The 12,733-nt window shown below is 48.0% G+C and overlaps 1 protein-coding gene across 10 annotated transcripts in view; it reads right to left on the bottom strand.

Annotated features, from left to right (window-relative positions):
• Positions 1-12,733, bottom strand: part of TNIK (TRAF2 and NCK interacting kinase) — a 152,864-nt gene that overhangs the window by 45,580 nt on the left and 94,551 nt on the right. For all 10 annotated transcript variants that reach the window (XM_035334103.1, XM_035334111.1, XM_035334105.1 and 7 more), the window contains 5 exons: positions 9,058-9,112; positions 8,543-8,621; positions 4,540-4,715; positions 2,893-2,959; positions 1,140-1,344 (listed from right to left, as the gene is read on the bottom strand). In XM_035334103.1, the coding sequence (XP_035189994.1) occupies positions 1,140-1,344; positions 2,893-2,959; positions 4,540-4,715; positions 8,543-8,621; positions 9,058-9,112 (582 nt within the window). The remainder of the gene's footprint in view (positions 1-1,139; positions 1,345-2,892; positions 2,960-4,539; positions 4,716-8,542; positions 8,622-9,057; positions 9,113-12,733) is intronic.

The following is a 12,733-nucleotide window of genomic DNA, read 5'->3' as shown; positions in this document are numbered from 1 at the left end:
CTTGACAGAAGGCCATACATTGCTCATAGATCACGTGCAGTCAGCTGCCTGAAATTCCTTCTCATCTAAGCTTCCAGCCCAGGGGCATTACCCGTCCCACAGAAACCCAGTCTAGGGAGACCCAGATTTAACAAAACAGATGCTGTGGCTCAGTCAAACTAAGGGGGTGGGTGCTCTGTTGGCCCATTTACTGCAAGACCTTTTTCAGACGTATTGGTGACCTCTTCAGAAAGCTAATTTAATTACCCTTAACACATAAAGCCTTCAATCAGATGCCTGGGACAAGCTTGTGTGAGTCAATGGGTCTCTTTGACCAAAACCACATCAATAAACTACAAGCAAAAGAAAACCCCTTATTCTTTTGTGGATTTTTGCAACCCAGGAACTGTGAGTTAAGCCAAAAGCGAGCACTTCCTTACAGAGCCGGGCTGTGCCACTCACCGACACCCAGAGTCACCCAGTGAAATACTGCAGCTGGATTTTAAATGGGGTGGATCATTTTATGACCAATCGTATTTGTCGCTAGTATGTTAAGACAAGGGTAATGAAATCTTGTGCTTCAGGGCACACAGAGATTGTTGCTCAAGTCAGGCAGGCATCTGCTCCTCCCTCATAAGAGAAATTGTAATTGGCAGGGATAAAAGGACCAAGGCTGAAAACAGGGATTAAATGGGACATAAGTGGTGCGTGGATGTGGGGAAAGGGTGAATGGAGTTTTTCAGCTTCTTCCCAAGTATCACAGTTCATAGCAAAAAATAAAGACAATGAATGTGACAGATATCTGTCCTGAGTTTTGCCCATGTGGACTGAGTACAGCTATCACACCGATACAGGATTAACTGTGCTCAGTAGTCTCAGGAACCCTTCTGAGTTTGGTATTTAAAGGGTTTACTCATAGTGAACAAGCTCTGTTACCTCCACAAGGGCTGGCAACACTTGCATGTGCTGAGGAGAGCAGCTGGAGGTAGGTACACAAAAAGCACCAACAGGGGGTTTTGTTCAGTGTAACAAAACATCCGAGTTTACCAACCACAAAGGTTAGGAAATGATTGTCAAACAGGCTGAAAGCACCCACTGGGATCTGCCACCAGAAACCCTGCTGCTCAGCTCCCCGAGCCACCTCAAAGCTGGCCAGTTACCTCCTCTAGCCTTCGCCTCTGCTCCTTCTGCTCCTCGATCCGCTTCTGCCGCTCGGCCAGCAGCTGCCGCTTGTGCTCCTCGTTCTCCCGCTGCTGCTGCTCCAGCTGCTGCCGCCGCAGCGCCTCCGAGCGCTCCTTGTTGGCCAGCTGCAGCCGCAGGAAGTCCCGTCTCAGCGTTGACTCTCCGGGCAGGTTTAGGATGGAGCTGCACGGGAGAAAAGCACCACAGAAGGTCCCACGCACATCCTTGAGATTTTTTGACGTGCGTTTGTCTGTCGTGACCCTTACTCCCATAGTTGTGCACCCCCAAAGCACCTAGGCACACCTGGACAGCAGGGATGGAGGGAAGGGTGTGCCAGAAGCACCAGGGCAGGGCAGGAGGCACAGTGCCAGGTGGAGCATGTGTTTCACATCATCTCAGCACCCTCCCTCCCTTTTTAAATTTTATTTTCTTCTTAAATAGAAGCCCTGAAGAAGACAAGATGTTGTGTGGACGTATGTCCTGGCGGGTCAGCCCAGAGCTCATGCTTGCTCTACTTACAGCTCACCGACAATTTATTTGCTGAAGATTTCTTTTACAGTAAGTTTCTCACCCAAGTCCCTTGTGCTGCAGTGGCACGCACTATATTTAGCTGTTCACAAAGCGCATTTAGCATGAATCATTGCCAGCTATTAAAATACTGCATTATCTCAGGGAAATAATGGAATAATCTGATACTAATTACAATGAGACTGAAAAATGTCATGAAAGAAAGAAAGTTCCAGACCTATTGTGCTTGCAGTATCACTGGGAAGGCTTCATGGTGAAAAGTTACATGGAAACAGGGCGACAGATACACTTGGATGTAAGGAAGCACATGTTCAAGAAGCGTCTTTAATTCCACCCCACATTTTTCCACATCTAAATACCCCCAGGGGCAGTTCCTTACAGCAGTTAGGCGAGCATACCCATGTGTGTGAACAAATGATTCTGCACGTGAAAGCTGAGCAGTGAGCTCTGCACATCCAGTTTTATATCCCACAAACTGATGTGTGCAAGCGAGGCCTTTTGCACTTGCAGCCCATGAAGAAAAAGCTGCAGGAGCCTTTCTAAACCTGAACTAGCAAATACAGGGCAAGAAAAGAGTGTGATTCCTCATCAATACGACCATGCTGGCTCTGCTGAATTATGGTCAATATATTTAACGAGGTAATTTCTGCAGCAGCTGGAAAAACATTGTATGAGAAAGAAAACAGGGCTATGGCAAACCAGAGTGGTACAGGACTGGTGTAAATGGGGCGCACTTGCAGCCCATGCTACGTTTCACAGCAGGAAGGGATGATGCTGATGCATCCTGGATGAGCTGCATCCCAGGGGCACCCCGCTCTGGTACCCACACCGTGCCACCCTGCGTTCCCATGTCACCCCTGAGAGCACAGCAGCGCTAATGGCACGGAGCAGGGCTGCCTCCCAAGGAGCAGGATACCAAGGGGCCCTGCCACGTTCCCAGGACAGCACTGGGCTGCACTGCAATCCCACAGCAAATGGGGTATCTGGGTCTTCTTCCCAGGCTTTCAGCCAAGGTGATCTGTAGCATCAGCTTAATTCCCACCCACCATCTAACAGGGGGAATATATTTTGTTCTGCCAGGGAATGGGACTCAGTGATCAAACTGTCCTTTTTCCATTTCTAGTTCATATGAGCCCGTAATCCAAGCCAACTTCACACAGAGTTAAAGAGACACAAGGGTAGAAACAAAATGTTGTTTTTTACCTGGGCTCTCCGGAGTCATTCTCCTCCTCCTCCTCCTCACTTCCACTGTACTCGTACTCTGTCTCATCTAGGAACATAATTGCTTATCAGTGCCCTTTACTGGACTCATTTGTTTTTCAGATGGCTGAAAACCCCAGAGCTCTGAGGGAGAACAGAAAACTCATTTTTTTCTGGCACGAAAAAGAATACCCAGCATTGTTTCTGTCCACTTGCTGATGTTAGGGGGGCCGCAAGGCCGGGAAAGCTTTATTGGTCTCCCTGGCGCCTTTCATGCTCGGCATGCCAGAAAGAGGGCTGCAGTCCTGGCTGCAGTGGGCAACAGCCTCCAGCAATCAAAAACCCAATGCAAAGATGAAAAGTAACCATAAAATAGAGATTTACCCCAATACAGCAAAAACCCTCTTCAGGAGAGTTCTTGCAAGTGAGGTGCACCACAGGCAATGGAAGGTGGGGATTAACTATTGCTCTGAAGGTGAGAACTTTCCTCTCCCTAAATATATGCTCTTCCTATGCGAACACGGATATTTTCCAGGCAATGAAGACATCTACATAAAAGCCCAACTGCAATGTTGTGCTACACACTGTGATTTCTACTGGGATATCATCTTTATCAGATGAAGGGAATGATAGTAAAAGAAAGGCTTGCGTTTATCCAATTACTCTCCATCTCTAGGGTACAACCTTCATTTGCCAGACTAAACACATTTAATACTCCACTAAGATCCAGCTTTATTGTTTTGATTATAGTGAAATCTATTACAAGGGGCTGGAAGGTACACATGAAAAATTAATATTGCTACCAATAAGAAGGGAAATAGCAATATATATTAATTTGTTGAATTCTACAAATGAGCTCTCAAATTAAAATTCAGCTCACAAGCAACAGAGTACTTTAACAAGTTTCTTCAGCTATCTGATCTTCCTTTCAGAGGACTTTGATAGGGTCTGGAGAGTTCACTGAAAACATTCAGTTTAATAGGTTACTGCTAGTCAATGGAATTGCTCTGGGGCAAGGGTCTTATCTGGATGTTCATTTGCACAACTCTGCTCGTCGCTGGTGCAGCAAAAAAGTCACAGAGATCATCAGACTTAAAACAAGGGACCTGCAAAAATTCAGCTTAGCAGTTTCTCCCTCCCACACGTTTATACGTACGCACACGTACATTTTATGCACACATTTTAATGAATCAAAGCTTAAATGTGCCACGTGGAAATTACCACTTGGACAAAAAAGACACTATTTTTCATCAGAAAAAAAAAAAAAGATTAAAAAACACCATTTAGCTCTAATGACAATCACCTGTAGCCTTTGCATGAACATCACCTGTTTTGTTACAGATACTTATTTTCATTTCAACTCTGGTTATGACTGAGAGGAATCAAACCAAACAAAATAATTGGACCTTAGAACTGTAACAAGAGGGTTCACACAGAAGGACCATGTCTACTCAGCTCAGCCTGTTTGGGAAGAAATTTAGCCACCTGAGTAAGGGAAACTGAGACTGAGACTGCAAGCAGCCTGGTCCTTTTTACCTTTCTCCTTCTACCCACATGCTTCTCCTGTACAAATACACCTTGGTCTACATGAGGGATCTCCAAGGACATGCAAAAGTCAGTGACTGCCCAGAGAGCGGCTTCTCCACTAACCTTTCTCGCCTCGCTTCTTTTTAGTCCTGTCGATGTGGTCCTTGAGCTGGATGCGGACCTGCCTCTCGTTGGGCTGGTCTCTGATGAAGGGGTGCTTCATCAGCTGCTCCGTGGTTGGTCTCTGGCTGTGGTTCTTCACCAGGCAGCTCTCAATGAAGGACTGAAACTTTTTAGACCTGGCCCAGGACGGAAAGGAAGGTACAGGGAAAAAAAAAGAAGAAAACAGTTAATAACATTGATTTTTGTATTAGAAAGTGAGAGACCTGCGGGTATTTGAGAACACTGTTCGGATGCTACATCACTCTTGCTCAGATGCAGCCTTCTGAGAGGATTCAGGCAACTTCCCTGTTGACACTTAGCATGGTCTCAAAGCTGCACCATCACATGTGACCCATGTCTCTGTCTTCTCCTACTCTTCCCATGCATGTTATCTCCGTTTTTGCACGTGTGATTAGGGGAAAACACCATTCTGCTGATCCTGGGAACCATCAGTATAACTGGGGAATGACCAAAGCCAAATGGCACCGATGGCAACCAACACAACGCAGGGAAATGTTCCTCCTGCCTTCCCTTTGACCTCTGAAGTGCAGATGGAAACAAGAGACCGTACATACGGACATAAATACCATTCCTTAAAGGATTGTTACTCAGACTTTTGTGGCCCTGGGCTGCATTACAAGAGATGGAACCTTCTGAAAACCAGTGGGTCAAGCTAGGTTGAGCATTTTTATTTATTAAGATCTGACCACCCAATATTACATTGCTCTCTAAAGCTCAAGGCCCACAGAACCTCTGAGAGATGCTGGATGAGCCCGAGCAGCGTTACTGCTCCACAGTGACCCACCAAGTCTTGGGGCCCACCATACCCAAGGAGAATGGGACGTGCCCTTCCTGCAGCACGGCTTGGTGAGACCCCCTCCTCACCAGCAAACAGATTCGATCTCAGCCAAAATAAATTCCGCCAAATCTTTAAGAAACAAATTTCTCTAAGTCTCGAGTTTTTAAGTTTCTGAAGTTTTGCTGGAACTAATTTCACCACATAATAAACACAGGAGAACAGGGATTTACAAGAGGGATGTTGACAGGCCACTACGCTGTATGTTGCTTTAGCACATGGGAAAATGAGTGCAAATTAATGTCAGAAGCCAACAGATACTACAGAACTGCATTGAGAAATAAAACAATAAGCTTCCAGGGATTTTACTTTTAAGCTGTCAGACTAAAAGTGATTTATCTTTTAAGTGCTAATCCATACAAATTGAGATGCAAAAATAAAATACACTACTGGATCCAATTAATTCCTCCCTCCAGCTTTATTAATGAGCCAATCTTCCTTCTGCACCTTGCCTCAAGAAACCCAGTGTCTCTGTGTATTCCACAAGGGCACGTCCATGTGATGCTCTAAAAACACACCTCTAAAAAATGATTCTCCTCTCAGTCTGAACCTAGAGAGGCTCCAGTTATGGGCACACAGCCCAGTGCGCCCTCAGCTATGGTCGGTCGAGATGAAGTCGTTTTAAAAATATCCTCCAGCAAATGATGGATTTGTCCATCTCCCAGGGCTCCGGTGCAGTATTTGCAGAGGGATGCAGGACACAGCTCTGTGCCCAGCCTGGCTCTGTCAGCAGCTGGCTAAGAAATAACCTTGTGCCTCACCCAGCTGCTGTGACAAGTTTCCATCTTGCAGCAGCAAGAACCAAACCCAACTCAGCATCGCACAAAATGCCTCGGGAGCCTGCAGGTGCTCGGTACTCTTTTCCAAAAAGGCAGCAGACAACAGGTTTCTTTCTCCCTGGCTCCGATTCAGGGTGATACCTCCACACGGCTCATCGCCTCCCCTGGCGCGGGCCAGCCTATCTGCACTGCCACACGCACTGCCGCTCCTCCAGCTCCTGGGGTTTGCAAAGCTTAAATCAATGTTTGCAAAGGCTTTCCAGCTTCTTGGATGAAAAGTGCTATTGCAGTGCAAATATCACTTCATTAACAAAGAGGTTTTGTCATTTCCTATAAAGCAGGGTTAGGAAGTGCTTATGGTAATGGCATCACTGAAGTTCAAGTAGATTTTACCTGTGAAATGCAGGAAAAAGAAAATAAAGCTTCATTGCTGGCTGGTTTTAATTGGAAGAGAAAAGGATACCAAAGAGTCTTTAAATTCACAGGAGCACAGCAATGCTTTAAAAGCAAGTTCAAAGATCTAAGAAAGCAACAAATTTTTTTCCTATGATTTTCAATCGGGCAGCTCCTGTGCTGCTGCTACCTGTCAGCTGCTTTCACTGGCTTATTCTCAGAGGTGCTGGAGTCTGTTAACTGTCTCTTTTACGTACAGAAAGCAATGATCTTCCTACCTTGGGTACTCTCGTGTTGCTGCACACAGAAGCAAGAACAAACCCAGACCCAAATTAAAAAGGAAGGATGCAGAAAGGAGAAGCTGGCAGGCAGGCTGTGTGATCTGAACCCTCCTGCATTTTGTTTTTCTCTTGTGATTTGTTATTCCGAAAAACAGCCCCCTGGCAGCTAGGGAGCCGCTGTGAGAGCCTGGTCAAGCATCTCCTCTCCTCCTGGGTCTTGCAAAGCTCCAGGCCCCAACCTGGCCAGGCCCAGCACCTCTGGCTGAGAAGTGAGTCAAGGACAGGACATGAGCAAAGCCCGAGCTCAAACAGCCAGGACAAAAAGCTAAGGACATGGAAATCTGAGAGCCACCTGCCATACCAGGGAAAGGTGCTGTCAGGAAATACCCTGGCTGGTGCAAAACACATCAAAGTATCTCAGACACTTACTGAGGGGGAAATAAAATCTAACAACCACCCCAGTTCAGTTTTTACCTTAAGAAGACGGGGAAAATAGTCTGCTCAAAGCCTGCTTTTGTCAGCTGCCTTCTGTCTGGAGGCTGAGAAAGCCTTTGCTGAATAAACAGCATATTTGTATGAAAAATAAACTCTGAAGTCTTACAATCCATTTTGTGCTGTAGCAGTGTAGCATAATGAAGTAGGAGACTGGTGCTCTGGCAGAAAACAAGTGTCTGAATTTTCTCAGCTCTCCATCTAATGGCATCCTAAGAACACTGTGCAAGGAGAGAGCACCTTTGATACCCTCTGGCACAGGTAGCACGGAGAGGTCCCTCTTGTCCTGGTTTTGCACTGGAATATCTGAGGATGGGGCTGACAAAACGAAGACATCTCTTGCTAAAGCCTGGGTGAGTTTTTAGGGGTCTGACCCCAAAACTCCACCAGCATGCCTCAGATGCAGAGGACTCCTCTCCCCTCCCAGCAACAACACACCTACTGCTTTGGCACCAAGCCTTTTCAGTCCCTACCAATTACTCCGCTCCATTTTTCTTTATGTTTTCAAAAAGATAACATGCATCATTTCAAGGAATAAAGCAAAACTCTCCTCACTGATCGCAGCCCATCTGGGAGGAAGGGGCAGCGTTGTTTCTCAAACGCCTGGCAGATCCCTCCTGACAAAACTGCTGCTGAACCCGAGGTAGGCAAAGAGTGCGAACCAAGGATGAGTGTTTTTAAGGACTCCAGCTCCATCAGTACAGAACATACAGTAACAAAACAACATCTGCTGGGCTTCAGGAATATTTTTCCTAAGGGTTTTTATTGGCATACCCTGCTTTTTTACAAAACTGTGATGTACTTTTTCCTCCAAAATTTTAAAATAAAGCCCAAACTAAGTACAAATCTCCGCATTCCTGGGCCTTCAAGATAAACTATCGTCTTTCTGGCACGGGTACATGTTTCCACTTGCAAACGGAACCTTACTGGAAAAAAAGGGGAGCCAAGCGAGGTGTCATCTGGTTTCAGCTGCACAAAGCACCTTGGAAAAGACGTCTCGGTGCTGGGAAGGGCAGCGTGAGAGGCATTTCCCTCGCTACCTCTCCAGCTATCTCCTCACCCCACAGCCATGACTTGTGCAGACCAAAACAAGTCTCCACAGAAGACCCAGGCCCAAACCTGCCCCTGTTTTACCACCGTTGAAAACCGAGAAAGAGACTCACCACTTCTTTGATTTCAACCTCGGGGCTGGGTTGCGGGGGATGAGGAAGAGGGCTCTCATGGGGTGCATGTCACAGAGAGCTGCAAAGAGCAAGAAGAGGCATTAAACAGGGCCTGGTGACTCCCAGACCCCGCAGACTGCCCAAGGAGAGAGCTGGCACTCCAAAATTATGGCAGTATGGCAGCCTTTTAACTGCTTTCATCCTTCACCTCCTTCATTATCTGCATTTTTGGGGGGAGGAAACTGAGTCACATAAAGCTCAGGTGACGTTGCAGGAGCCACAGGGGGGTTGTGTGCCTTTGCTCACTGCCCACTCCAATTCCCTGAGCCACGCTGATCTGGCAGCTTTCTCCTACCATGCCTTGGACCCCACAAACTCCATTTCATCCAGCCCAGGCTGCTCAGCAAACCCCTTGCATGGCGTTCCTCGCACAGATCCCTGCGCCGGCTGCCACTCAGCAAATCCCAGCAAGTTACGAGCGGCGTTAATTAAAGCAGAGGCAGACATCTACTTACGGGGAGCGCCTTCCGCCATCTCGATGGCCGTTATCCCCAAAGACCACAAGTCACTCTGTAAAACAAAGCAAAGGGAAACACGTGATGCCATGGAGCACCGTCACAACAGTGGGCTCCGAGCGAGCCCCAGAGCTCTGCCCCAAGAGCTGGGTCTCTGTTTTCTCTGCCAGACCCCAGACCCGCAGCACAGGAGCTCATCTTTTATGCTCTGCCTGTTTGTTAGGGCTTTAGGAGGTGACTCCCAGCCCTGCTGATTATCCCAAGGTTGACTTCAACGCCTTCGCAGAGTTTTTGGTGGATGTCACACCAGTTCAGGCGTGGGACATGGTCAACCCCTGCAGCCACCTTGCTGGGCACTGCTCCCAGTGGCCATGGTGGGGACACTGCCTGGGGAGATGTTGGTGTCCTGAAGGTCCCAGTATGTCCTTGTGACTCTGGCACCCCAGTGAATGAAACCCCAAATCCCCAGTGAACCAGCAACAAAACACCTTCCTGCTTCATGGATGGAGAAAGTGGCAAGGGGCAAGAGGGGAGACCAGCTCCAAGTGACCCCGCTTGTGGGCAGCGCGCGCTGGGCATCACGGCTGCTTCTACTGATGGCCATGGAGTGTCAGCGGTGAAACTTCTCTGAAGCAGCACCGGAGTACTTGGCTCAGTGTCACCTGCCATGGTTTGGCACAAAATCCTTACGTTTCCTGTGTGAGGTCTTTGATGTGTAACAGGTCAAAACCACAACCTTCAGTAGCTATTTTGGTCTTATGTACAACTCGCTCTCAGCACCTTGCCTTCATCTGGAGGTGCTTCTTGGTGCTAGAAAGGTGCCCTCCTACTGCTTGGCTCTTCAGCCTGGACTGCAGCCAGCAGTGCCCCCGTGCAGACAGGGACGGGGACATTCTGCCTGCACTGACCGGGACTGCCTCCTCCTTCCCAAGAGGCTGAGCTGAAACACAGCATCCTGTGCACAGATCCCAGCTGCCTTCCTGAGCCTTTGGCAGAGCCAAGGCTGAAGCTCGGAATTTCATGCCCTGTGACCTGACCATCCAGCTACGAGGACACAGTGCAGCAGCCAGGCTTTAATCCCCATCACAGCCATGTCCTGATCCCGGGGGTGTTTTTAGCCCACGGCATCCATCTGGGTGCCGGACAAGCAGGGCTGTAGGCTCCCTGCTCAAAGCTGGATGATACAGAAATGGATTTGTTACAGCGCCGCCGAAAACAGGCTGCTGGGAATAGATTAGAAACATGAAGTATCCTGAGATACCTCAGGACGCTCTCTTGAATCATGCACTGCTTGTTAAATACGAGTTTGAAAAGCAGCATTTCGCCAGTGGGAGGAGAAGCAGGCACTTTCATTTACTCTGCTCCCAACCTTCCTCAGCCCACATGGTTGGTTGAGTCTCCTGAATGATTAGTGCACAGAGACCGCAGCTATCTGGAAAACTCCTTGCATGATTGTATCCCTTTTCCTTCGGCTCTCTCACTTGCGAACAGGAATATTTATATCCCCAGCCCCCTGCCAGAAAGCCCTGGCGAGCTCCACTCCTCACCAGGCCACGCTGTAGGAAACCCCAGGTGAGAAAAAGAAACCCAATAGCTACACCTCTCGGTCCGGTAAGGAGCCCCGAAGGATGGCTCAGCTCTCGCAGGCAAGAGAGGAGGAAGCGACAGCGTGTGCTCGGGCAAGGGAAAAACGAGAACTTTCCTTAACGGCACTGCTGCAACTTGTTTTTTTGGCAGAAGGTGGCTAATTCATTATTTTGGACACCGTGTATAGGGCTGCCTAATGATTCATAACTCAGCACCCAATGCGTCGGGAACATAACCCAGACTAATTTTGGTGCCTTCATCTGAAGCACAGTCCCTGACACATCTCCAGGCCTGGGGGTGGAGGAGGTGCCAGCTGGCACCATGCTCTCAGCTAATGCAAAGCCAAGGAGCTTTCTCCTTCCTCTCTCCCCTCTCTGCCACGGACCACGAGCACGGGGCTGCTCTCCCAGCAGGTCTGGTAACGATGGCTTTGTCCCCAGTCCTTGTGTGGCTACAAGTCTCACCAAGCAGGTCTTCTCCCCCAAATGAGCCATGACTTCAGGCTTCTCTGGGAGCTCAGTGTCAAAGCTGTAAGGCTGAAGACGTGGCCAGGTACTTGTCAGAGAGCAGGACAGACCCTGCCCTCCACTCTCCCTCTGCTGTCTCCATTTCTCACATCCTGTTCTGCCTTCGCCCTGCTTTCTGCCATGTCCTTGTAGTCCCTCTTCAATCTTCTCTCTGTTGCAAAAGCCGCCCTTTCCAGACGGCCTCAAGCCTCTAATCCTGCAAATTGGTACCCCCAAGAAAGGCTGTTTTCCCAGCACAAAGCACCCAGAGCTCAGCCAGAGCCAGAGCGACCTGCAGGGCAGGGACCCCTGGGGACCACAAGCACCTCCTCATAGGCACCCTCCCAGGGAGACAATCTGGATTTGCGTTTTCAAGGCACTTTTTCTCCTTTTTGACTCAAGTTTTCCCTTAACAAATGCTGTCCCAGTAGTTCTTGCTACGTATCTTTGTACCTGCCTAAAAATTCTCTCTCCAATCTCATTTGCAGCACTTTCACAGGACAGTCACATCCATTCTTTGTCTCTGCTCAGCTGGGATTTCTGCTGCATACTTAATTATCTCAGTCTTTCCACATGATTCAGTACGCATGACCCCTTCCTTTTGGTTGCCGCTGAACTCCTTCCAAATTCCTAGTGTGTCTTTCCATATCGAGGTGCCCAGTATTATATGCAAGATGCCAAGTGATCTTAAAACTGGAGCAGCGTAGAAAGGGATTATCACCTCTCTCAGTCTCTGAGAGAAAGCAGAAGACTCAGTGGGAAGCACGCATTTTATGCTGATCTGGAGTTCAATTTTTTTTGTTCTTGTTGAGTCTGAAAAGCTTTTCAGTCCACCCAGCAAAAAGCTGCAGTGCTAATACATTTCTATTGTCTTGACTTGGGAAGGGAAGCAAGCTCTTTTCTTTTTTTTCCTTTTTGATTTTAAGCTTATTGACAAGATATCTCTACAGAAAAAGGAAGACTGTCTGGGGCAAAAACCAACAAGTAACTTGAGCAACGCGGGGTTTCTGTCTGTTTTTTTTTAAAGTGGTTTATTTTTGTGAGGAGGTATTTACTGCATCCTTCCATAGATTACACAGGCATCTCTTTCTGGCTGAGAAAGCAGTGAGATCAGAGGCTTTTTGTCCAACAGATTAAGCCTGTGAGGATTCCTTTTTTCACCCAGTAAGTCTCATCTTTTGTATTCTCTATTTTAAGCCAGTTGGCTAAATCTGAGCATCTGATTTGCATCCCTTTAAAAAAAAAATCGCCATTTACATTTTTTTTCCCCCCACTTCAAAGCAAGAGCATCAGGTGCAGGGACGTGATCTGGGGAACAGCCTCATGTCCAGTGGCTCCCACATCACCGCGAGCTCCCAAAACACCCTGCAGTAAGTGTGTCGGCAGCAATCAGCCTTCTGTTTCATATCCCCAGTCAAGGAAAAACCGTAAATGCCAACTTCAGAGACAAAAGCAGCCAGCCCACTACGAGCCTGTGATCCTCAGGGACAACAAAGGCATTCTGGCCCCGGCGCTTATGCATCAGTCAACGGCATATTAAGTGCCCCGTTGGAAAGAGGGCTCAGGGATCTGTGAGGGTAAAA

The sequence above is a fragment of the Oxyura jamaicensis genome, chromosome 9, assembly GCF_011077185.1.
Source record: "Oxyura jamaicensis isolate SHBP4307 breed ruddy duck chromosome 9, BPBGC_Ojam_1.0, whole genome shotgun sequence".
NCBI classification, from domain to species: domain Eukaryota; kingdom Metazoa; phylum Chordata; class Aves; order Anseriformes; family Anatidae; genus Oxyura; species Oxyura jamaicensis.
The sequence above is the reverse complement of the archived record's forward strand: the minus strand, read 5'-3'. Positions and strand labels throughout refer to the sequence as shown.